This window comes from Amborella trichopoda, chromosome 11, assembly GCF_054954075.1.
Source record: "Amborella trichopoda isolate Santa Cruz 75 chromosome 11, AtrichopodaSantaCruz75HAP2 v2.0, whole genome shotgun sequence".
Classification (NCBI taxonomy): domain Eukaryota; kingdom Viridiplantae; phylum Streptophyta; class Magnoliopsida; order Amborellales; family Amborellaceae; genus Amborella; species Amborella trichopoda.
The window spans coordinates 38,542,052-38,565,784 of record NC_142346.1 but is presented as its reverse complement, the minus strand read 5'-3'; the positions used below and the strand labels follow the sequence as shown (position 1 = coordinate 38,565,784).

Below are 23,733 nucleotides of genomic sequence, written 5' to 3'. Positions count from 1 at the left end.
CCTTCTTGTGGCTGGCAGTGCAAGATAAGGTTCTCACTGTTGATAACCTTATCAAAAGAGGAAAGATCTCGTCAAATATTTGTTTATTATGCAAAAATGACGCTGAAACAGGAGCTCATATTTTCTTGCATTGCTCTTTTATGCTTAAAATTTGGCACTGATTCTTTGACTAGCTTGGGAGTGCCATGGTTATGCATGCGGTAGTTAAAAAAATTATTTCGAGTTTAGTAGTTTCTTGGCTTCCACAAACTGGTGTGGTTATTTGGCAAATAGCGAGAGGGTAGATTCTTTGAGAAGTTTGGAAGGAGAGAAATAGAAGAGTGTTTGATGGGATTTGTTTGCCTGTGGAAAGCATTCTGGAGAAAATTTTATATTCCATTTGGTTTTCATGCTCTATCACAAAATAGGGGAAAGATATTATTGAAACAAGTGTTAGGAGAAATTTAACAGATCTTTTCTAGTTGAGGCCTTTTAAATGCAGTCCTCATGGGAGATGGATTCCCCCTTCAATTGGGGTTTTTAAACTTAATTTGGATGGGAGCTCTTTAGGAAATCCGTATCCTGTTGGCTTTGGAGGCATGCTGAGGGATTGGAATAGAGCTGCTATCTTTTCCTATGTATACCCAATGGGAGACAAATGGTGCGGAATTAATGGCTCTCTTCTATGGATTAAAACTTTTTGTGGCAAGGAATTTAGAATCATTTTGTGTAGTGGAAGGTGATTCTCTGAATGTCATTAAGGGGTACAATATGGAGCAAAAACCACCTTGAAAACTTCAGTCCATTTTGCTACAGATTTGAGATATTTCTAGACCTTTTCTCCTTCATGCATATCTTCCGTGAGGCCAACGGTTTAGCAAACTTCCTTGCCAAAGGAGGTACTTCCTTAATTGAGACTATCGTCTCTGACTCTATAATTTCTTTTAGTTCTTGATTAATAAAGCTTTGAATTTCTATCAAAAAAAAAAAGAGTAAATTTTAAGTCATGTTTACAAGGAGGCCAATGAAGTAATTGATAGTTCGACTAAAAAAAGGGGTCATTTCTTTGGAGCGTACAGTTTCTGAATCTCTTTCTATGTGATCTTTATAACCACATGATGATTTATAATTAAAATTTGGTACACTTGTCCCAAAAAAACTAAAAAAAAAACTGAATTATTCTCCTAGATATTACTGACATTTTTTAGGGGGATTGTTCAATCCAAAGCTTAAATTTTTCCCAAGGCACTTATCCTTCTAGGTCGGCCACCAGGTTGCGTGGTTATTATGTCCCCGAACTTGGGGTATTGGTAATAACATGCTTGAGGTGTAACTCAAAGGAGCAAGCATACAATTTGCTTCTCTGGGAGCAAATAATTTTTCACTCATAATAAACATACCAAAGCTTCACGTTCATCCCTATAAAGAGGGTGGAGATGAATGAACGTTCGCAGAATATTCAAGGAAACCACGCTTCATCCCCACCGTCCTTTCTAGGAACATAGGGTGGACACGACTTAAGTGTATTGCAAAAGCGCTTTCCTTTAAGGTCTGTTGCCATTTTTATCTCCGCCGTAAGGATGCACGTAATTCTACTTCCTTCAACTCCGATTTCTTTTTTTGGAAAGAATACTTCCCCAAACCTATTTTAGAGGATGGATTTGTAATTTCTCTTATCCACGCCTTATATTTTTGAAAATTGCATTCGACCATTTATTTTTGTTACAAAAAAATCGCAACTACTCCAAGCTATTAGATGGAAAATTGGATGGCTTATGACATCATGAAATACGAGAGATCTTTTTTTAACATTGAGTCTAATCCGTGACACTCATACAACCATCCGATTTGAAACCTGCCAGATAAAAATAATTGTAACCTCCCAATACCAAACATAAATTCTCTTCATATACTTTTTCTAAATTTTAAGCACACGCAGTTATTAAGGCAGCAAAAATGAGATGCACTCCATTTAGTTGAATATGAAAACCTGTTGTCAAAACCAAACTAAAAATAGTGTTACTATGAATCAATCATTACCCAAGACAAGATTATTCTTGGGTTCAACATCTTATACTTGTCATTCTTTCCACCAACCAAACAAAACCCCAGACCTGATATTCTGCCAACTCTCACCAAAATAACACTGGTCAACTAAAATCCAACTCTCACCATAATACCGCAGATCAACCATTCACAAATGTGTACAGTTCCTATGGGTTCTTCTGTCTTGGCTGTAGTTTTTTAAGCTCATCATATGCAGCCCTCTAAGGATATACATATATATAAACTGGTGCTAGATCAATACAAATTGCAACTGATACCCAATTGGAGATGTCTTGGTGGAAACTCAGCAACCCCTTAAATGCCTCCCGAAAACTTTGCCTCGTATTGCTGAGGGGGCTGCACATGCAAGAAGTCCATTCTGGTTAGAGAGAGAGACAAAAGAGGTGTGTGCAGGTGTGTGAGAGAGAGAAAGGTGAGAGAAACATGGTGCATGCATGAGAGAGATGAATTGGGTTTGTGCACATGCAAAAGAGAATGTGTGTTGTGGGATGAGGGACGGGGCAGCGTACGATGAATGTAGCGGAGATCATTTTCTGTGCAAACCATCGGCCATGCAAGCCACGTTGTGCATTAATTGCTGAAGCTGCACTGTCAAACCGCAAATATACATGGCCTCCTGGATTGTATCTGCACACAGAATATTAAGATTACAGATAACCATGTAAGAGCAATTTTCTAAAGCGCAACATATTTAAGATAACTGGGGAGATCTTGTACTCTTAACCATTGTCCTGAATGGTTATGTAACCAAACTTGGAATATTGCAGAGCCAGGAAAGGGGTAAGAAAATGATTTTAACAATCACAGATAAAATGCTTGCCATAAACTAAACCGGTCCGGTTTGTATAAGGCCTCAACCTTAAACAATCAAAGGCACACCTCTAAACTGTGTCCAAAGACATGCATTTTTTGTGTCAAAAAATATTGCATTGATCTAAAAATCCAATTTTACCCTTTTTATTAAATTCAAAGCTCCAAAAATGATGCAGATCAAACAGATATATGAACACTTGAAAATCTTGAAATAGACAGTTCAAATAATACATTACACGATGGCATTATTTCTAAAACTTGAAAACCCTTTATTTCTATATCAATACATCTTGAGGTTGAGATGATAAATATGCATTTTTAGCATCCGAACAACCTTTTCTAATAGATTTTTAAGATGCACATTGCTTCAATAGTATAAGGTTGACACCTTATATAAAGGTTTTCTAAAACTAAAATTTGAACACTATTAACTAGAAAAGTACACCGGAAACCACAACCTTACGCTATAGCCACAATGAATATTTGCACATGCCTTTTGAACCGTGTGCAAATAAAGGCATTTATTACTTTTTTTTCTTTATTGGCATTGAAGTTAAAATCCCATTTTTAAATAAACAGAAGTCATTTGATAGAGAGCTCATTTTCCTCTTTCCTTTTATAGCAAGTATGTATGCAAATTAATTTCGAACAATCCGAAGTTCAAAGTTGCAAATTATCACCATGAAAGAAGTGAAGAACCAGGAAAATGACTCACTTGTCCACATGGATATGCTTCACGGAGCCAAATCTCGAACACTCATCAGCAACTTGCTCCTTTATCTCCAAATCAAATTCTGGATCAGTCTGCAACACGCCAACAAAGTGAATACAAGTTCCTCAATATTAAGAGGAAACAGAACAATATTACAGATGACAAACCTCAGTGGATGGATCAAACATATTCTTAAGTAAAAGGCACTCGCTAGGGACCCCAAGGGAGTCAACCACAGGAGCAGTGACTGCTGTTGCAGAGAGAGCACCTAAAACACCAGTAGGTCCCATCATTGGAAGGCCTACAGTCGGTTGACTTAGAACTGGACCATTCAGTACAGGTGTTGGGAGAGAAGCCGCTATACTGCACCAAATGAACAAGTGAGACTCTCTCTCTCTCTCTCTCTCTCTCTCTCATACACACAACACAAAGACACAAAAGTAATTAGAACCAACCTCGTGGCAGTGCCAGTACGATCCAATTTCTGCATGAGTAGGGCTCTGGAGCGAGCATTGAGAGACTGCAGATCAACGCAAAATTTAACAAAATAAGACGTCATACAGATGAAGCTATATTGCTCAAATATTTATTTTGAACAGAACAAATAGAATCACTGTACCTTACTATTTGTGGGGACAATTTCTCACGATTTGAGGAATATTGCACATTGAAGAATCTAAACAATTTAACCAATATTATCCAACCAAGAAACTAAACAAAATATATTACTATCCAATCAGCATAAATCAAAAGGAACAGATTTATATTCGTCCCTTTACACATGAAAGCACATATACATGGTAATTAAAGGAATAAATTAGCACACAAGTGACCCACAACATTTCCTCTCTACCAGGTTCAAATCAAAGTTTTCAAAACTCAGCTGTTCAACCAGGAACTTTTCCGAGTTGATCAGACCAGTCAACTCACCTGGTTGACCACCCATAAACTTGGATTTACAAAAAACCGCTGGCTAGGTTAATAGTGATCCATTCCACATTTATAGCAAGTGTCTCTCATACTTGTCCAATTTCCTATGTTTAGCATTGTCTAAAGTACTCCACTCAGCAAATTTCTTGCTCATATTTCTTACTTCCTATTTCCTAGACTACCACCATTTCACTCATTGTTCAAAACCCGGTTAACCCCCCATTTATCCAAACCATATTTTTGATGTTTTGATTGAGAAGCATAAACCATTTATGACTGTTTGAAATATTTTTATAAACGAATCTCCCCATCCCCCCAACCTTCTTCCAGGGTCCCTTTCTCTAAATGCGCATATTGTGAGCCTTCCAACACAAACTGAGCTTAGGCCACTGAGTTGGATGAACTGCTATACAGGCCAATCCACGACGGAATTCCAAGGTTTTTAAAATTATTCATATATTTATATCAAATAGGGAAAGAACTTGCCACTAAGTGAAACATCAGGATTACAAGGATGGACAAGAACAATAAAGAAGGATAAGATGCCCCTGTAAGTATATTAATGAATGATGTAACAACGAATATGAGAAAAACAAGTTTTCTTTCAAAAAAAAAGAAGGAGTGTTTCATGGCATTCCTCAAACATGTAGGGAGAGAGAAATGGGCCATACTCATGAATAGTAGGATGGCACCAAACAAAATTTGTCACTATACATGAATGAGTGGGGGAGAAAACAGGATTACTCATGAGAAAATGTTTGTCCAAACTAATCCTTAAATGGGACTAGCATCTAGCACACAAATCAATCTCAGATTGAGAGAAACTCTGTGCTCTACTTCTGTCGATTTTAGAATTCTATAGAGACTCTGTGATCATGACTCTTGACAAATAGTTTCATTCCAGATTGACAAATAGTTTCATTCCAGAGGACAAAGGTCAATGAAGTCATCATCCACAAAACGTAAGCTTAAAGAGATTACAAGCAAAAAATAAATAAATAAATAAAAATTAACATTCATCATCAAAGCCACACAACAAAGCATAACCAAAGAATGCCATAAAGAATGATGAAGACATTCCAAATGGAACATGCAAAAGGGCAATGAAGAAGTCATTCACTGCAGCCTCTGCCTCCCCATGTGAATGCAATAAGCATGCCATCTCAAGGCCCCGGTGGTGGAGATGTTCCTTACCAGCACCTTTGAGGCCATAAGTAGTGGAAAATCAAGAAAAGGGAGCTGAAGGCAGGAGTCAAGACTAGAGCACACCCTAAACTGCTCTAATGCACAAACTGACAGAGGATACCAACCAACAACAACATATAAAGCCTAGCAAGGAAGATGAATGCAGACTTGAGATAAGAAGGCATCAACAGAAAATCCCCAAGATCTATCACCTCTCCTGGAGGATGGACACAATGCTTCCATCCCCAAGAAAAAAATAATCCTGAACGACAGCCTCTGAGGTGGGTGTAATCAACTTCAATTCTATAAATAAATCCTAGAGACAATAATTGCTACACCAGAAGTCTGCCCAATTAAAATATCACTCTCATAACATCCCCCCCCCCCCCCGGCACAGAAACCTAATATCTTTCCTAAATGGAAAATTTGAGCAAAAAATTGCCTAACTATTGTATTTACTAAACAGGAACTTTGTTTTATCTTTTTTCTTTTTTTGGGTTTTTGGATAAGTATCAAATGCAAAATTGTTATCTAAACCTTTGCAAAGACATACACAATCCAGGGATCTAAATATATGTTGAACCAAAAGAGAGTTTTATTAACCCATCTCAGCATAAGAATGTCAACATGTACCAAGCTGCATGAAGCAGTGAAAGTTAAAACAAGAAATTATCAAAAACCTAGGTCTGGACTCTGAAAGCGACTGGTTAATTGGTGAATGTTAAACTAAGATGCGACCATTGCATCTACAATGTGACAACTTGGTGTGAGGCTTTTCAGAGGCTTGCAATGGAGAAAATACAGAAGAGGACCAAGCCCTTTAGCATAGGGATGAGGGCCTGGTAATACAAAATAATATTAATTGGCATTTAATAATTACCAGCTCAAATACACTGAATTGAACAGATTGCCCTAAAAAGAAAATGCAACAATATCATTTCTCCTAAAAGAGGTTTCATCACATTTGACTAATAGCACTTTGGCAGAGTACAAGACTAGCAGGATTTCCTATATGCAAAAAACTTAAACAAAATCTGCAACATAGAATATGGGCAGCTATCTGGAGCTTGAGAACACAGCTCAGGGTCAATGGAATAATTAGTTTATGATGACGATTAGTACATGACGAATTGGTCATTATTTAGTTATTATTTAGTTAGGAAATGTCCTGTTTTTTCCAGGAGACCTTTTTAGCTCCCCAAATCTGAGAAAAAGGAGAGCTCACAAAATGCTCTTCCTATATTGCAGAGACAGTATCAATATGCAAATACAAGCCTAAGTAACATGACAGGGAACTTAGTACTTCAAGGCATATAGCACACATAAGATGAAAGCTCAAAGGCTTGAAGTTACACTGTTACAGCATTATGTGGCCATTTCTGGAAAAATAATGTTCAAAATCCTAGTGTGATTGCAGATTCTGGTTTCTGGATAACTAGGACCATGAGTACAGGATGCTAAAAATCTGCTCATTTGGAACTTCTAAATGAGTTACAGGAAGCAGTAAATTGGATCTTTTCTTTTTTTTTCTTTTGTTTTTTTTTTTAATCATTAAGTTCTCAGAGAAACATTATTTTCTCCAAGTTCAAAGAACTCCCCATCCTTGAGTTGGTGTTGAAGCATGGCAAAAGATCCTCGATTCTGAACATAGGATTGGACTGGGAAGGTCATAAAGCACTATTTGGGTTGCCTTTGGATTCATCAGACAATTTATTGCACAGCAGACTGCAAGCCAAGAAATAAACCAGTATCATTTCACTTACAAGGCCACCACCATCATCATCATCGAGGTCACCTGCTGTTGCCACTACATCCTGCCCTCCAACATGATCTGTCACAGCAGACACCTGAACAAATGAATATAATGAGTCATAATAGCACTAATGATGGCAGAAATAATGCTGAAACTAATCATAAGCAATAACTGGCTGTTGGACTACCAGAATTTTGGATAAAGATCCAAACTGATGAAAGTCTACCTTGATAACCCTGCCAGCAATTTCCAGCTTCCCATTCAAACTTTGAGCAGCTTTTGCATGCTCCAGTTGAGCAAACTGAAATATTCCCACATTATAATGAGCCCAAGTAAAAAAAAAAAGAAAAAGATTATTCACCTAAAATTGGAAACACACTTACCTGAACAAACCCAAAACCTTTGCACTGCCCTGTCTCAAGATCAAGGGGTAATTGAACAAGCTCCACGGGACCAAAAGGTTCAAATACCTGGATTATCATCCATCCCAAAGATCCATCTTTATTTAGAAAGCATATAATGAAAAGGGAGGAACAAACTCCCAGAAACTCCAAAGCAAATGAGAATAACAAGAGGTTATCTAAGCTTCAACTAAGAGCATGAAAAATTGAAATACTAGAAGAGAATATATCGCAGGACCTAGTTCAAATGTATTCACCAAAACCAGCCATGGGAAAAAAAAATAGCAATACCCTCACAAATGTTTGAACAAGCACATCCATATTCACTACAATAGTAGTTTAGAATAGAAAACAAGAAAAGAAAACATAGCACCCCCTATATTATGTTGGCAGTGATAAGCAGTGAAATAATATTTTACTCTGGACAGACACGTAATAGAAGTATTTCTTGCATCTTAATCGCATGAAAAATATTATTTTATTTTGCACTACACCAATATGTTCCTCAATTACATGTCAAAACTACATGTAAACCAGTATGTAAACCAGTATCTCATGCCAACACTTTCTCCAAAAACCCAATTGGAGTAATGCTATAACATAAAAATAAAATAAGCTTCATAGAGATCCAAAAGCCATGGATGCCACAATGGTCCAAATATATATAGAAGACTACCGCAACTAGAATAAAAATCTTCGAATATATACACCAGGACAGTTAGGTCAAAATCTGCTCTATTAAAACTTTGTTTAGTGTTTACCCTTCGGATCTTTATGTCATCATCATCATGTGAGCCTTATCCCAACTATTTGGGGTCAGCTATACGAATCTTGTTCTGCCATTCCCCTCTATAATAGGTTACACCCTCAATCAAACCATAAGTCGTCATATCTTTTCTCACTACTTTAATCCTTGTCATTTGAGGCCTTTCCCTTGGCTTTTTAGAGCCTTCCACTTGAACCAAATCATCCCTCAAAACCAGTATTATTCTAGGTTGATGCTGCACATGACCTTAGGACCTTCATGTAACTACCTAAATGTACTAGGGCTCTTTTGTAAAGTGTAAAAGTTAATGAGAAGCATGTAGAGCCCTAATTCTCACTTTTCAAAGCATGAGGACTCTATCCTGTGCACTACCCCAACATGGTATCAGAGCAAGAAAACTAGATCCTGCTATATTTTAGCTATGACATCCTCATGCGGGCCTCAAGCTAACAATTCTGTTCATCCCTTTAAAACACTACCTTCCGTAGAATTCTCCAATTATATTTCCTACTCATATGAGAGGTATTCATCCTCCTCTGTTTCAAAACTGGCTTTTGCAGTTTCTTTTGCTTTCAAGAAACGTTTGATATTCTTGCCTTGTTGCCATAGGCGATACGAGTCGACGTGTATTCTTCCTTATGGGAATAAGGAAATGTACAAATTCCATTAAGCTTATTTGAAAACCTCAACTTGCAAATTACTACTGTAAAAAATAATGAGAGCAATAACCTATATTAGTCTGATTCAGTTTACTATCACTCTCAAAGTAGGAAATAAGTTACACCAATGGGAAAATTCAGCAGCTCAATCCTAAAATCTCAGAAAGGGACATTAAAGATTTCTATATCTTGGGCTGGCTTCTCAATTCCATTGAGCCTCTCTCAAGGGCTAATGTATCTTGCAACTGCTGAAGAGATATGGAAGGCTTTGAAAGACCAATTTCTAAGGAGGATAATGTGGCCAGACTGCATCAACTCCATCCAAAAACATTATAATCTGTAAGAGAGGCGACCACACTGTGGAAGAGTACCTTGGTTGTCTACAACATACGTGAAGAGAATTGGGTGTTCATGTTCCACTTACATCAGCTAGTTTCTGTCCAACATACCCAACCCAGGTGGTGACTCTACAACGGAATCTACCTCCAGGAGAAGAATCTTCACAGGAGGAGGGGGGGGGAATTGCTAGTGCAGCATATTACACAAAACTAGTCTAGTAACTCTAGTCAAGTGCAGCAATTACGGGACATCGCCCAGGCAAATTTGCTAATGCACCACATTGCACCGCATTATATAATGTTATTTAGCACGATGTAACATATAAATAGAATGATATAATGTGACACTAAAATGATATGATATAGTCTAATCCCATTTAATATACAACTATTGAACTTGAATAAGGGCATGCTGGACAGATGCATGTTAGGAGGATGAAGAAATATAAGAAATATGAGAGGCATTTCAATTGGGCTCAATTTTCACACATACTGTTCTACGCACCTAGGACTTTCCCGTCGATTAATATACCTTATGAGTTTAGTCCATAATCAGAGTATGGGAGGCATGATTAGTAATCTATTGGACAGGCTCAGGGTGTTCATAAAAGAACAGTGCCAGGATTGTATTCAACCATTTTACTAGGCTTGTCTCAAGTACTGGACCAAACCGATTTTGTTGACATAGAATGGCTGGTTCGGCACTGATGGAACTTGTTTAGAACATATTTGAAGAAACCTTGCAATTACGGTAGTGGTCCTCTCTGAAACCTTTTTCCAAGTTGTTCCTACCATTTAAAAACTGAGTCTCAAATCATGCTCCCAAAACTGGCTTGGATCACTTCAATCCTTTTACACCAGTTGGCCCCTGTTCTTTATTTTCACATAACAATTAATGGAACTTTTTAACTCAGACCAGGAGTCATACCACATCAGAATTGTAAAGCAGATTTATGGTCAATCTTGTGCTGATAATATGTGATTAAAACAAACGGTAGAACAAAGCTTCGAATCAGTTGACCTGGTTTGTCATGAAAAAGATTAACATAATTGAGAAGAGAGGGTTCCTAGCTTGTGATCTGATGTCCATCCCTTACTTTTGAAGGGGATTAAAACTCAATGATTCAATGGGGTATTATCGGAGCTTCCTAGGGAATTTGTTTGATTTAGGAACATAGACATAAATATAAGAGGAAAGCGACTTATGTCTCACTGACGAATGATTCGAAAAAAAAGTTCGGGTACATAACAGGACACTTGGGAAGAGTTTCTTTTATTGGTGCACCCAGCAAGACTTGTTTTCCATTTTCTTATCCTCTCCAACACACCCCCTCCTTTTCTTCAATATTTGTTTCTCATTGATCTAATCGACAATTTTGTTTATTTTGGCTAAGTTAAATCTCATTGTGAATCAGCAAGACCATTATGAAAAGTTTCAAGAGTAAACAAACATGAAGATAGTAATTCATAAGGTGCATCGTCAAATAGGTCAAGGGATGCACTATGGAATGGATATCCTTCCTTTTTCTTTTTAAACTTTTCCCTCATGGGCAGGGTGGACGAAATATAAGACAAACATCTCTAATTTCTTCAGGACCTGTGGGATTCGATGATGCCAATTTCGCTGAGACCAAACCCTCTCAAATGGGGCCGACATCTATTTCCGAAACTTCTCAAGTTCCCCAACAGTTCAGGGTGATCTGTAGAATGTGATTTGTTGGGCTCATAAGGGAAATGCTGGTCCGTGGAGGATGGCCAACATTTTTGAGAAAATACATGACATCTCTCATGATAGGGATGTTACTTTATACATACTCCTAGGATGGCAGATGATATTGCAAATACTCCAGCCCAGGCTGGCAATAGAAAATAGAACTTGTTGGCAGGGCAACAGCATCATCCCCTTTAATCTCTCTCGGCTCTCTTTAACTTCTTTCTTTTCTCCTCTCTCTTACCAAGGAGTCAACATTTGTATGCTGTTTTGAGCAACATGAGGTAATCAGTTTCTTTCTTTCTTTCTTTTGTTTTATAATAACATGTTAATAGGGTAGGAATGGAACCCTTGACAATCAAGGGCCCATTCCTAACTTGAAGCAATCAGTTTCTTCATTTTAATAGTAAAATAAAACATAAAAACTAAAAATATTTTCTCTGAAAGAAAATAGCATCAGCCATTGCAAGGAAATATTTAGAGATGATTATAGTAGTAAACATTCAATTTTATTTTTTTTTCTGAAGTATGCAATCTTGCGGATTCCACATAGGTTGAGGCCCAACTCTGCTACCTGGCTTCAGCATGTCGCAAGAGACACTACCACACTAGTCCACGGGGAGGACCACCCTAAATTCCACTGAATCAACTTAAATGGATGAAGGAATTCCTTGGTAACTATCAAGTAGTTCTGAAAAAAATTGAAACTCTTTATAGATTCCAACAAATTTGTAAATGATCAAGGGACAAGTAGAAGGTCCTATTTTATACTGCCCAATATGTAGACCATCTCCAAGCAAATAGACCCATTTAGCCACACACTTATTTGTAGGTTACTTGGTTATCTCCACGGAGTTGCCAGGGTTCATGAAAAATTTGTATAATGATGTCTCTATATGAGGATGGATAGCTAAACTCTGCTACTTATTATGATGAGGCTCCAGCAACTCATTCATAATCCCCTCAGGACGAAAACAGTCAAGACAAACAGTTGTCAAGAAATGCAGTACCCTTATCAAAATCAAACATAGACAACCAGAATTTATGCAATTAGAATGAGCAGTAAAGAATGCTCATAGAACTGAATAACTCCATCATAAAGATATTAATCAAAGGTACTTATAATCATTAATAAATGTATTACACAGATCATTTCCCAATAATGAATCATCATCCAGTGACAGATACCTGTCGGAGCTGATCCTCAGTCATGTTGAAGTGTAGATTCCCGACATAAAGTTTTCTGGCCACCCCAGCAAGACCAGCTGCTCCCCCAGCAGAAGCTGTTGATTGTACAAGATTCTTTTCGGCCTCAGATGGCTTAACCATTACAGGCTGACCAAGAAGCAGCTGACCAGAAAGAGCAATTGCCATAGGAACTGACATGGCGTCATAAAACTCGATATACCTACAAGTCAAAAAAATTTCAGCATTCTCTCCCAAGCATAGGTAACAAATTGCGTCACAACCTCAGATACAAAGTTAAATATTGAGGAAATAGAGTATAGCAGATAGAGGAATGAAAAGAAAAACAAGCACAGAAATCATTAATGAGAAGTCTGTGCCATATAAGCACAAACAAAACATTGCCAATTTACCAGTTTGGAAACATCTGCAGAGAATAAAAATAAGGGAAATTTGTCTAAATACCCATGGGAGACGAACTATTTAACACTACCCATAATTTCAAAATCCCATTAAAAAGCACATGATCACAACTTGGATCAGTTGTACATGGGTAAAAATATAAAATAGTTCCACGTCTTCAACTCTTGAGGGTATTTTGATAAATTTCCCTAAAAAAGAAAAGAAAAAAACTAAAAATCCATATGTTCTCTTAGTTACAGTATTCACAAATGGTGTTCGAGAAAAATACATATTCCTTCTTGTTAACAATTAAAGCACTTCATAAATCCAACATTCAAGGGAAAGCTCTTCAGTGTTTCCCTAGGAGTTTTTGGTCCAGATCTCATTCAGATCCTAATCAGAGAAGAACATTTCACCAGAAAGAAAAAAACAATGGAGACTTCCAAGGTGAAGCACCTGAAAAGAAACTATGTTCGAGATCATAAGGATGCAAGCAGTTAGCTTGGGCCCAGCAAAAAAGTGTCATGCTCATGAGGGAGTTCGACTAAAAAATCTCAAACCGCATAGACTACAGAAACATGTGATCAGAGAATGAAATTATGGCCACATGTTTATTAGATGCCACCTCCAAAGAGATATCATTTAAGATGGCTCTTTATGGTTTAGCCAAAGGAAATCCTAGTCTGCAAAGCTACCAAAAGGTTTATTAGGAACATAGATGGCACTGTCCAGAAGTGCCATGTAGGCTCTAAATGTGAAAAAGGAAAAGAATTTTCCTTGAAATAAAAAATCTAAGAAATGCCTAAGGATGAATCAGATGGTTAAAAGGGCATCTCAAAGAAAGACTTTTCTAATATAAGTATTTGTTGTTTAATTTTTGTGTTTTGGATGCAGTTAATATACATCTTTGTCTAACAGTTGTTAAACTAGTGATAACATGGGGCTTGGGAATTTTGTTCCATATAAATTTTGTACTCCTCTCTTATATGAAAGATAAGGAATATACTTAGAAAAAACAAAGAGAAAAAACCTGATCGTAACTAGATTCTAGCGACTTTTCCTCTCCTTCCAATCAGGAAAGCTGATTGGCGAAACAAACTCAGTACCTTTAACCTTTCTCAAAAAAACCTGGCAGCACTCCATGTCCATGAGCTCCAGTTCCATTCAAGAACTAGATCCACAACACCTAAGCATCCCTAAACAACCCCAATCACATGAGGAATGTATAGCCCCACAATCCCATCAACGCTGCTAAATGCCAGCTCAACCAAAATCAATCAATCAATCAATCATTGCCAATACCCAACTCCGTTTGCAAAATCTAACAAGGTTTAACGTACCCCCTTCCTAGAACTAAATGCAGCCCTAATCTTCACTAGGAGCTGGTTTTTTTCCCAACCCATTAATCCCTCAGTGGAATGGTCTGCCATAACCCCTTATCATCTAATCTGACCAAATCATGTGACTGTTTAAGGCTTTAAGCTCTCATAATCCCTAAACAATTCGCCTTTTTGCCCTGCTGGCATCATCAAGCTCCATCTCGACAACTTCAAGGATTCTTTCAGGCCACCACATCGGGACACATCCTTGTCAATGAAACATGCCCCCAGGCTAAAGCTAACCAGAAATTTATCGAGCAAATGACATGGGCAACCTTTTCTTTCCGCCAGCAATGCAACTACAAGAAGTCAAGGTCAAGGATTAAGGAATGAAGAAAGTACCCCCCATACCACACTTAAGGTCATCCACAGCACAACTAATATTTTATGCCATGCTATGACAACATCAATAAATTGGTCACGAATTATGTACAAGGACACAAACACAACAGTAAATGTTCAACACAGCTATGCATGTCAGAAACACCAACCCTAAAATGGTTTTTCAGAGAGCACACTATGCCCTTTAAAGGGTGTGGTAGGTCAAATTTAAGTAACAAAGGATTTTCGGATTAATATCTCAAGCAAAAAAGTCTCTAGTGTTTTAGTGTCACAGACATGTGATGTGTCTTAGACATTTCAACACATGCCAAAGAACCTTTGACAGGAGTGTCCAACTCAAATTGATCACAAACATATTGCAGATCATCTTCTACATGGAGTTCAACTCTCCGCCCCCCAAAAAAAATAAGGGCAAAGGTGGAATACAATTTTCGCATCAGAAATTGTTTACTAAGAGAACAATCTCCCTGTGGGAATCACATGGGTAGCAGTTTGCTACCAAAAAACAAACTTCCTGCAAAGATGGTTCAAAGCTTCAAGTTCAAATACCATAACATAACATGTAACATGTAGGTTACAAATACCACCCACAAACCATGTTCGTAAATATTGAAGTGCGACTCCTTGGCATTGGAAATATATAAGCTTGTTAGAGCATTACCACACCTAGGGAGGAAATGCCCAACACTCTTTAATCAACAGTAGAAGCGAGTTTGGGCAAGTCTTGTAAACACCTACAGAGATCGTAGTCACATTAAAATGCATCAAAAAGTTACATTACAGATTTGATCATCCAGATGGATCCATAAGTTGTGTCCTTCAGTTACTTTTGCAACAAATTAAGAAGGGATCATGGACAGGGTATTAGATTAATAACTGAGTCAAATGAAACACAGAAGTGTAAGAATCTCATCTTATCCTGTGCATCACAGCCTCAGGTTACATGGAACAAATGCAATAGAAAGAAGTCTAGGAAACAAGAAGACTTCCATGCCAGAAATAGGCTGATTATGGACCTTACATAACAATCTCATGCATATTAATTGCTGCTTGGAGACAGGTTCAAGGACATTACATAGCTTAAGAAATCAAGTCACACCTTAGCAACAAGTTTAATTTTGGTCGATGTCAAATTTAATTGACATAATAGGAAATCGATGATCTGATTGACATGATGCTCTGATCCAATAAAGAGGCGCATTCAAGATATCATAATACTGAATGAATAACTCCCGAGTTATCACGGTTTTTGGGTGTGGAGAGTCATATATCAAGGTATTCTGCCCTTTCTTTACTTTGTTTTCATAGGTTTGCTTCTCATTTAATTCAGATAGACACTGTCCACCACAAACACAAAAGTGACAGGCACTTTAACAGCTGAATTGGTAAGATAGCAGGAATAGATCTCTAGGAGATTCTCAAGCCATATAGTCAAAAGATAATCAGACTTAAAGCATCTTTGGAAAATTAGGAAATTTTCAACTGAGATCACCAGAGAAAGCAAACATATTTCAAATTAGTTTTCAGGAACTCAATCAAACCTATTTATTAAAAAATAAATTTAAAATAGTGACTATGCTTGAGCTCGGACAAAATAAAGCACATACCCAACTCCTTTTGAGCGTCTGGAGTTCCGGTCCATAATCAGCCGAACATCCCTTACCTAAAAATGAAGATGTAGAAGTACTCAGTAGAGTTCATGAAAGATTAAGAAACACACAGACAAGTTCTAAGTGACAAGAAAAGGATTATTGACATCAATATCAGGCATCCTAGCACCCCGGAGAGACGCAGTCTATTGATCACCAGCTTGTTTTATGTGCAACATTCACACTCACCACATGCAAAGAATGTTGAAGCCACAAAAACAGTCACTATACTACGCCTCATTGAAGGCAGGGGAGCATATACTGCAATCAGAAGCAAATGTATCTCAATGAAATGCATTGATACTAATCTGAGTGGTCTCTCATGCTAAGTGTGAAGACATATATAGCAAACACAGTAAGAAGGGATAAACATTTTAAAGACAAGGAAATAGGAGGTACAAAATAATATCTTCGAAGTTCATGATCTTGACCATTTCTTATGAAAGACAATTTTACTCGTATGAAACATGAAATTAACATAATGCAGTCAAAAGTTAATGTACAACAAGATCAAACATTCCCATCCACCAACCTTGCCTGCCCTTGAGAAAAACTCATATACATCCCTCTCATTCGCCTTCAATGGCATCTGTCAAAATTCACAAGCATGGTCATCATCCTCTATCAGTCCCTTTCCAGAATAGAACTAGTAAAGACTTGAGGTTATCACAATGTATATGAATCAGGTCTATCCAAAACATGAAAGGATTGAACGTTATTATGATGAAACAATGATACCTGGTAAGCAAAGACAGTCCTCTGATCGCGCTCTGGATCAGCTTCTGGTTCCACCACTTCTTTCTTTTCTTTGAGACGCCTACAAAATCAGAGAGGATAAGTCATCAACAGAGTTGCCAAATAAACCTCTAGGCATAAGCATCCAAAAAGAAGAAAGCCTAAAAAATGCTTTACTGATCAAAATAAAAGATTCGTCATAGACACAAGCGCGAGCAGACAAGCACGTAACTGGCACACCAGCCAGAAATTCCAGTTTAAATCCTAAAATGCCAGGAGACAAGGAAAATGTTAGAGGCCTTGTCCGGAAGAATAGGTTTGTTTAGGATATCAAAAGAACCAACAATTCATTGCGAGATATAGGAAATGAGTGAAGTGAAAGAAGACAATCAACCAAGATATCAGCATAGTTTATAACTACGTCCAAAATCTAGAGCAATTTATATTGTTCAAAAAGGGATCTAAGTTTGTAACCATTTAATACGGATAAGTATGTTGTATTTGTTTGGCATTGCGTGGATGATGCAACATCCCTTTCTTGGTTTATATGTGAGGACAAGACCAAGTAAAGATAATATTTTTATGGTGGAATGTTTCATGGTTATGACTTGGAAATTTTGGATAAAAAGGAGCAACAGAACTTTCTGGAAAGGGAAAATGGATCAAGAGGCCAATCGCAATCATCAAGGAATGCACCTTTTATGGGCCTGAAAACATCCATAAATGAATGAGAAGGTGGTGTTGTAGGTTAATAACTAGTGAGTGAGCGTCATTAGCAACTACCATCCTCCAACATTGAAACTGGATTGAGGACCCACCCTTCACAGGATTCTCAAAATTTAAGCAATGCACTAGATGATTCAGTGCAGCAGGCTTATGGTAGTGATCCAGAAAAATGATGGGCTCATTTTGGAGGGTCATGCAGGTCAATTGGCTGTGAATTGTGTATTTCACTGAAGCAAATGCATTATTGCTGAATATTCATTTTGTGGCTCAATTTTTTTAGGCTTTGTATTCTACATAGTGATGCATACAACCTTATAAGATGGGTTAGAGGACGATCTTGGTCATATACCCCCCAGAGAGAGAGAGAGAGAGGGAAGAGAGAGAGGATGTTGTCAGAGTCAAAAGGATGCTAGATATACTGCTTCGCGTTAATAATGCAAATTATTGTCATATCCTTAGGGAGGCCAACTCTATGGCAAATACCCCGGCTAATTAGAGTTTTAATAAATACCAATGGGGCATTTGCACTACATACCTTCATAGTTCCTTTAATTCCATGGTGATCTTTAGTTTCCTTTATATGAAGTTTTATTCATTAAATAGTTTAAAGTTTGATAGATACAGCCTTGGACTAGAAGAAGAGAGTTTCCAGGTGGATTTTATAGGGCCTATAAGTGAGAGAGCAAAGTTTTGGATCATTCTAGTACGATACCACTTTGAGATCTACAGGTTGGTGCCAAGGCGACAAAGGCAAGAATTAACATTCAGGAGAATTTAAGTGGGGCTCCAATAGGCGATAAGATAAGAAAATGTAGTCTGGACCGGCCATGTACAGTGCATGCCCAGTACAACACCTATTAGGAAGTACGAGTTGGTTCGAGTGGAAGGCTCCAAAAGGGCAAGAGGTAGACGTAAAGGACAAGATTGGAAGTACTGATAAAAGATATGGGAACTTATGGCCAGGGTATGGTCCTTGATAAAGTAGAGTGTCAGATCAGGACTCATGTAGCTGACCCCAAATAGTTGGAGAAAGGCTCTGATAATGATGATGACGATGAGACTATCTTGCAATAGACTCATACAGGATGGCACTACTTTGTGGTAGGGTGAAACTTAATAATGATAAGCTTACAACCTGTATTTTTAGGAGGCATTTGGTACTTTAACTTCTAGCTGAGGTCACATGCTGAACTCGATGGGTAAAAGAAAATTATATGAGACGGTAAAATATGAACGTGACTTTAACATTTCTAACTAATCTTATTTCTCCCTCCAACTTTCCTACTCTCTCTCTCTCTCTCTCTCTCTCTCATACAAACCGAATTATAAAAAAATAGGAATGAACAATAAAAAAAAGATAATACAGAAAACTTCATGAAAATTTAGAAGGGCGTTGATATTCCTCAATGTTCTCCCTGAAAATATGAAGTTTTCAGAAGAGTATTTGGCATATCAGAAAAAAAGAAAGAAAAAATCTCAAGAAGAAATTCAAAAACATTAGATAGCAAATTACACAGTAAAAAAAAAAACATTAACGACAGGAAGGGGCTCAAGGCATAGATGACTTGGATGGCAAGGCTCACAACATGATGTCTTGAATTGCATTCCTCCCAGATTTCAAGTTAACATTCAAAAAAGAAAGAAAGGAATACTCAACTTGGGAATTTAAAAATTTTAATTTCAAAATTGAATTATTCAATTAAGTTCAATATTTTTGAAAACATAAATCTATCTAAACTGTTAGCATAAGCATTGTGCAACACATGTTCCATTAGCTAGCAATACTCAAGTAGAGAATTGTCAAAAGATATCAAACGGCGAAGTATCTTAGTCAGCTACCAAATAATAGTTATGAGCATATCATAGAGATTTCTAATGATTGAGAAGCAATTCAGAAAAAAATGGAGATTCGATAGCAGGTTTCAAATCCCAATTATTTTCCATCTAGAAGATTGGAACAGAAAAAGGATAAGCCCCAACTTCATAGCAATTGTAAGCTAATGGGTTGTTTAATGAGTAAAAGAAGGTGTTGTGATCGTGAGAAGTTCATTCAGATTGCCCAAAATCCTGTGTTTCTGCGTATATCAATCACATAGAATCTGGTTAGCATATGAGAAAACTTCTGGATGACATTATTAATCCCATCGTTGTTTTTTTCTACCTTGTCAACTTGTTCACCAAGCCCCACACAATTTGTTCGATTATCATCTCCCACTGTGTTCTTAGATCCTAATACAGAGAACTTCAATTTAATATCAGAACTTCCCATCTGATCAACAACATCCACAAAACCACCACCTACTCAACCTTCTCAGTAGACAACAAATCAAAACTCCAACAACCATCACAAGTGAAATAGAACTTTTCAAAGTCACCACATCGGCATCCTGACTAACTTTATCACCAAAAACAATGCAAGGTGAGTATAGAAAGCCATGGAATGAGGGGGAGCATAAAACTAGTTTTCTGCTCCAGTGACACACTCAAAAGGTGATAAACTTAAGATGAATCTCAACAAAATTATTGATATATTACAGTATCAGGTTATTTTCAAAGTTGTAATCAGGGTATATACAAAGGCATTCACATTGCTATGTTAAGGCAGCTACAAGACATTAGCCAATCCCACATACTACAAATAATTGATTAATCTTAAATGACTCACGTCACTTTTGGGACATTTTCTTGTCATGAGGATGAAGTAGGAGGGAATTTTTATGTTATAAATTATTTTGGGACATTTTCTTATTATGAGGATAAAATCAAAGAGAATTTTTCGGTTATTAAACAAACATCTGATATACAATCTTATTTCACATCACATGAGCAAATCTATATTCATGTTTTTTTTTAGATCATGTTGTTTTTTAGATTTCCAATATTAATGTACATCAAACAGAAGACAAAAAAGAGAAAAAAAGTGAAAAGAGCTATGTTAGCAGATAATTGCTATTTAAACTACAAAACCACTTATGAATAAGAGGATAACAGAAAGAAAGAAAAGAAAGATGAAGATCATTGAACCTAAAGGCAACTAATTGAAAAAAACCAAATAAAATGTATAAAACAGTATTAGTTACCTCATCTCTCTCTCCCTTAACTCGAGCTCCCTTTCTTTTTCTCTTTCCCTCTCTCTCTCTCTTTCTCTTTCCTCCATGTCTCTACTCTTTCCTCGGTCCCTCTCCCTCTCATACCTTCCCGACCGACTGCTGCTCCTACGCGACCTCTCCTGTTCCCTTTCCCGATCCCTCTCCCTTTCTCTCTCCTTCTCCTTCTCCTTCTCTTTCTCCTTCTCCTTTTCCCTGTCCCTTTCTCTTTCCCTTTCTCTTTCTCTTTCTCTTTCCCTATCCTTTTCTCTGTCCTTTTCCCTATCCCTTTCTCGGTCCTTTTCCCTATCCCTTTCTCTCTCCTTATCCCTAACCCTTTCTCTCTCCTTATCTCTTTCTCTCTCCTTCTCCCTATCTCTTTCTCTCTCCTTCTCCCTATCCCTTTCTCTCTCCTTCTCCCTATCCCTTTCTCTCTCCTTCTCCCTATCCCTTTCTCTCTCCTTCTCCCTATCCCTTTCACCATCACGGTCACGATCACGATCACGGTCACGCTCCCGTACTTTCTCTCTCTCTCTGTCATGATCCCTTGACCTCCCATTTCTCTCATAAATCTCTTTGCTGCTTCTATGCTTCGATCTATCTCCACTTTCTTCCTCAGATTTCGCTCTCTTGGTCCTGTTCTCCACAGTGGGTTCATCTGCATCAGCCCCACGCTTTGAGCTTTTTCTATGATCATCAACAGTAGAAGAATCCTTGTAACCCTCGGGATTTTCAACCGTTTTCTCTAAATAATCATACTCGTCGAAATCCATCAAGCTGACCAACCAGTATCTGATAAAATACACAAAAATATATACATATCAAATGCACCCAATAAAAATCATAGTTATAAACATTTTACATGCAAGAAATACATTTAATCAGATTCAACATCGTAAACCAGGATGTAATAAATAGAGTGGAAACGGAAACGGAAACGGAAACAGAAACAGATATAATATAAAGGCGTATAGAGAGTATTAAAGAGCTTTAAAACAAGAAACTGGTTAATATTTGGAGCAGATGAGCATCAAATGACAGATAATGAATACAAAAGTATAAATATAGCAAGCAAACATTTAAATTTTTTTGAAAGAACGACAAAACACCTGAGCATAAAAGGATATCAGATGGAGAATCACAAGACAAGTAACAATCAAACATATTTAAAGGCTTTAATGCATAAGCATCAAATTACAGAGATAATTCAACAAACATTCAAAAGCCATATAAAAGATTGATAAAGAAGACATGGCGTACAGTAACATATGGAACACCATGAGACCGATGACAAGACACCATAAGACCGGCAACAATGAACAATCCTAAAGCTCTGCTGCATAAGCATCAAATGGCGTCGATAACTTAACAAAACCTATGAAATTTCCAAAATATTAACAATGAACAAGTGCACAAAATTATTCAGCTCAAAAACCAGAAGTATAAAATGAGACCAGCGACAATCATTAAGATTTAGGGTTTCATTTCCTAGGAACAATTTTGCCCATCAAAGGTTCATAAACACGACCGATACATAAATAACGAACCAAAAAGGAAAAAAAACACAAGTTTAGGGTTTCAAAGACTGAAGCTAATAAAAGACGAAGAACATAAGACCCAATAACTCATCAGAGCATTAAAGCCTAGAAATCAGAGAAAGAAAAAACCCTAACTTACATAGATAAGAAGCAATATGAAGTAGAAGTTTCGAGCCTCTATCCAAATCAGAAGCGAAAAACCCGCGGGGGGTAGGGGAGATGGGGGGTTTAGGCCGCCAAAATGGCCAAAACACATTCCCCTGCTTGGCTTTATAGTAGGAGGTCAATGTATGATTGCCGAAATTAATATTTACTATTGGATGTAAAATTGGTCATAAATTGGGGTATTATATTTATTTTTTTGAAAAAGGTTTATATAACGATGCTACCTTATAGCGTAGAACTACGGATGCCCCTCAAATATCCGGAAAAGGCAGTTTTAATGATGAAAAAACCTTGGATTTGATCGTCTCGAAATCGAGATATATGATCATGAAAAATAAAATAAAAATTAACTTTAAGAAATAGTGTATTTTACAACATATTATTTACGTCATTTATTTTTAAGATTTTCGTATGTTTATAGATCTACTTTATTTTAAGTATTTTTAAAATTTAAAATTTTATAATTAGATATAAAAATATATTTTAAGGTAATTCTAAAAATATTTTACATCAATATTATATACCATGATAAAATTTGAAGGCACACGTTACCTCTACAGCTACAAATGCATCTGCATGCCAACTGCACCCTTATTTTATTGACCAAGCTCAAAGCTCTAAACAAATTTTTTCGAACTTTGTGGCACACAAGCTATTAGATTTCACATTGTTAGAAATAATTATGACTTGCCTATACCAAAGATAAATAGTTTCATGGTATACATTTCCTTCGCTTTTTTTCATTTTTTAAGTTTTTTCTTGAGATTACCTCTAATTTGGGACTATTGGTTCATTCCAGTATTTGCAAAATCGAATCGGAACGGTTAACCGGACATGGGGCTGGGAGCAGTAATCGGGGTGGTTAACTGAACTAACCGGTCAAGTAGATTTTTTTTAAAAAAAAATGGGTCAAAAACTTCCAAAAAAATAAAATAAAAAATAAAAATACTTGGATTAAGTATATAATATCTTATTACATATATTTATCTTATAAAAAAAATTTGAAACAATTTTTTATAAATTAATATTTGAATAGTATGGTTCTGTACATGAAAATATCTTAGGATATGTTTTGAATATATTTTTGTCACGTAACATCTTCTTCCAAGAAATAACATATTCATTCCAAACCTTGCATAAAAATCTTTCTAGTTTTTTTTGTACAAAAAATTGCTCACATTAGGAATGAAAGTTTATGCACTTTAACAACAA

At 36.9% G+C, this 23,733-nt stretch overlaps 1 protein-coding gene across 8 annotated transcripts; it reads right to left on the bottom strand.

Annotated features, from left to right (window-relative positions):
• Positions 1-1,972: 1,972 nt before the first annotated feature.
• LOC18436847 (uncharacterized) lies at positions 1,973-22,641 on the bottom strand. 8 transcript variants are annotated; one of them, XR_016044167.1, is made up of 16 exons: positions 22,496-22,624; positions 22,079-22,193; positions 20,813-21,610; positions 17,010-17,088; positions 16,804-16,860; positions 16,230-16,285; positions 12,503-12,722; positions 7,823-7,909; positions 7,666-7,740; positions 7,450-7,533; positions 4,191-4,247; positions 4,027-4,091; positions 3,739-3,934; positions 3,575-3,663; positions 2,556-2,673; positions 1,973-2,382 (listed from the first exon to the last, which is right to left on the bottom strand). XR_016044167.1 is itself a non-coding variant. In XM_020668787.2 (15 exons), exons 2-15 carry the CDS (start codon positions 22,096-22,098, stop codon positions 2,341-2,343), a joined length of 1,986 nt encoding a protein of 661 aa, XP_020524446.1. In that variant the 5' UTR covers positions 22,099-22,154; positions 22,496-22,631; the 3' UTR covers positions 1,973-2,340. The 8 variants fall into 8 exon arrangements, 6 of the variants coding, with proteins under 6 accessions (XP_020524446.1, XP_020524445.1, XP_020524447.1 ...); XR_016044168.1 differs by lacking the exon at positions 22,079-22,193 and having other exon boundaries at positions 22,496-22,641; XM_020668787.2 differs by lacking the exon at positions 4,191-4,247 and having other exon boundaries at positions 22,079-22,154; positions 22,496-22,631.
• Positions 22,642-23,733: the final 1,092 nt, after the last annotated feature.

Coding starts and splice junctions, on each gene's coding strand:
- LOC18436847 (XM_020668787.2), bottom strand. CDS start 22,098: ATGGTGTTCCATATGTTACT. Junction 21,611..22,078: donor ATGGTGTTCCATATGTTACT/GTACGCCATGTC, acceptor GTATTTTATCAG/ATACTGGTTGGTCAGCTTGA. Junction 3,935..4,026: donor CGTACTGGCACTGCCACGAG/GTTGGTTCTAAT, acceptor CATTTGGTGCAG/TATAGCGGCTTCTCTCCCAA.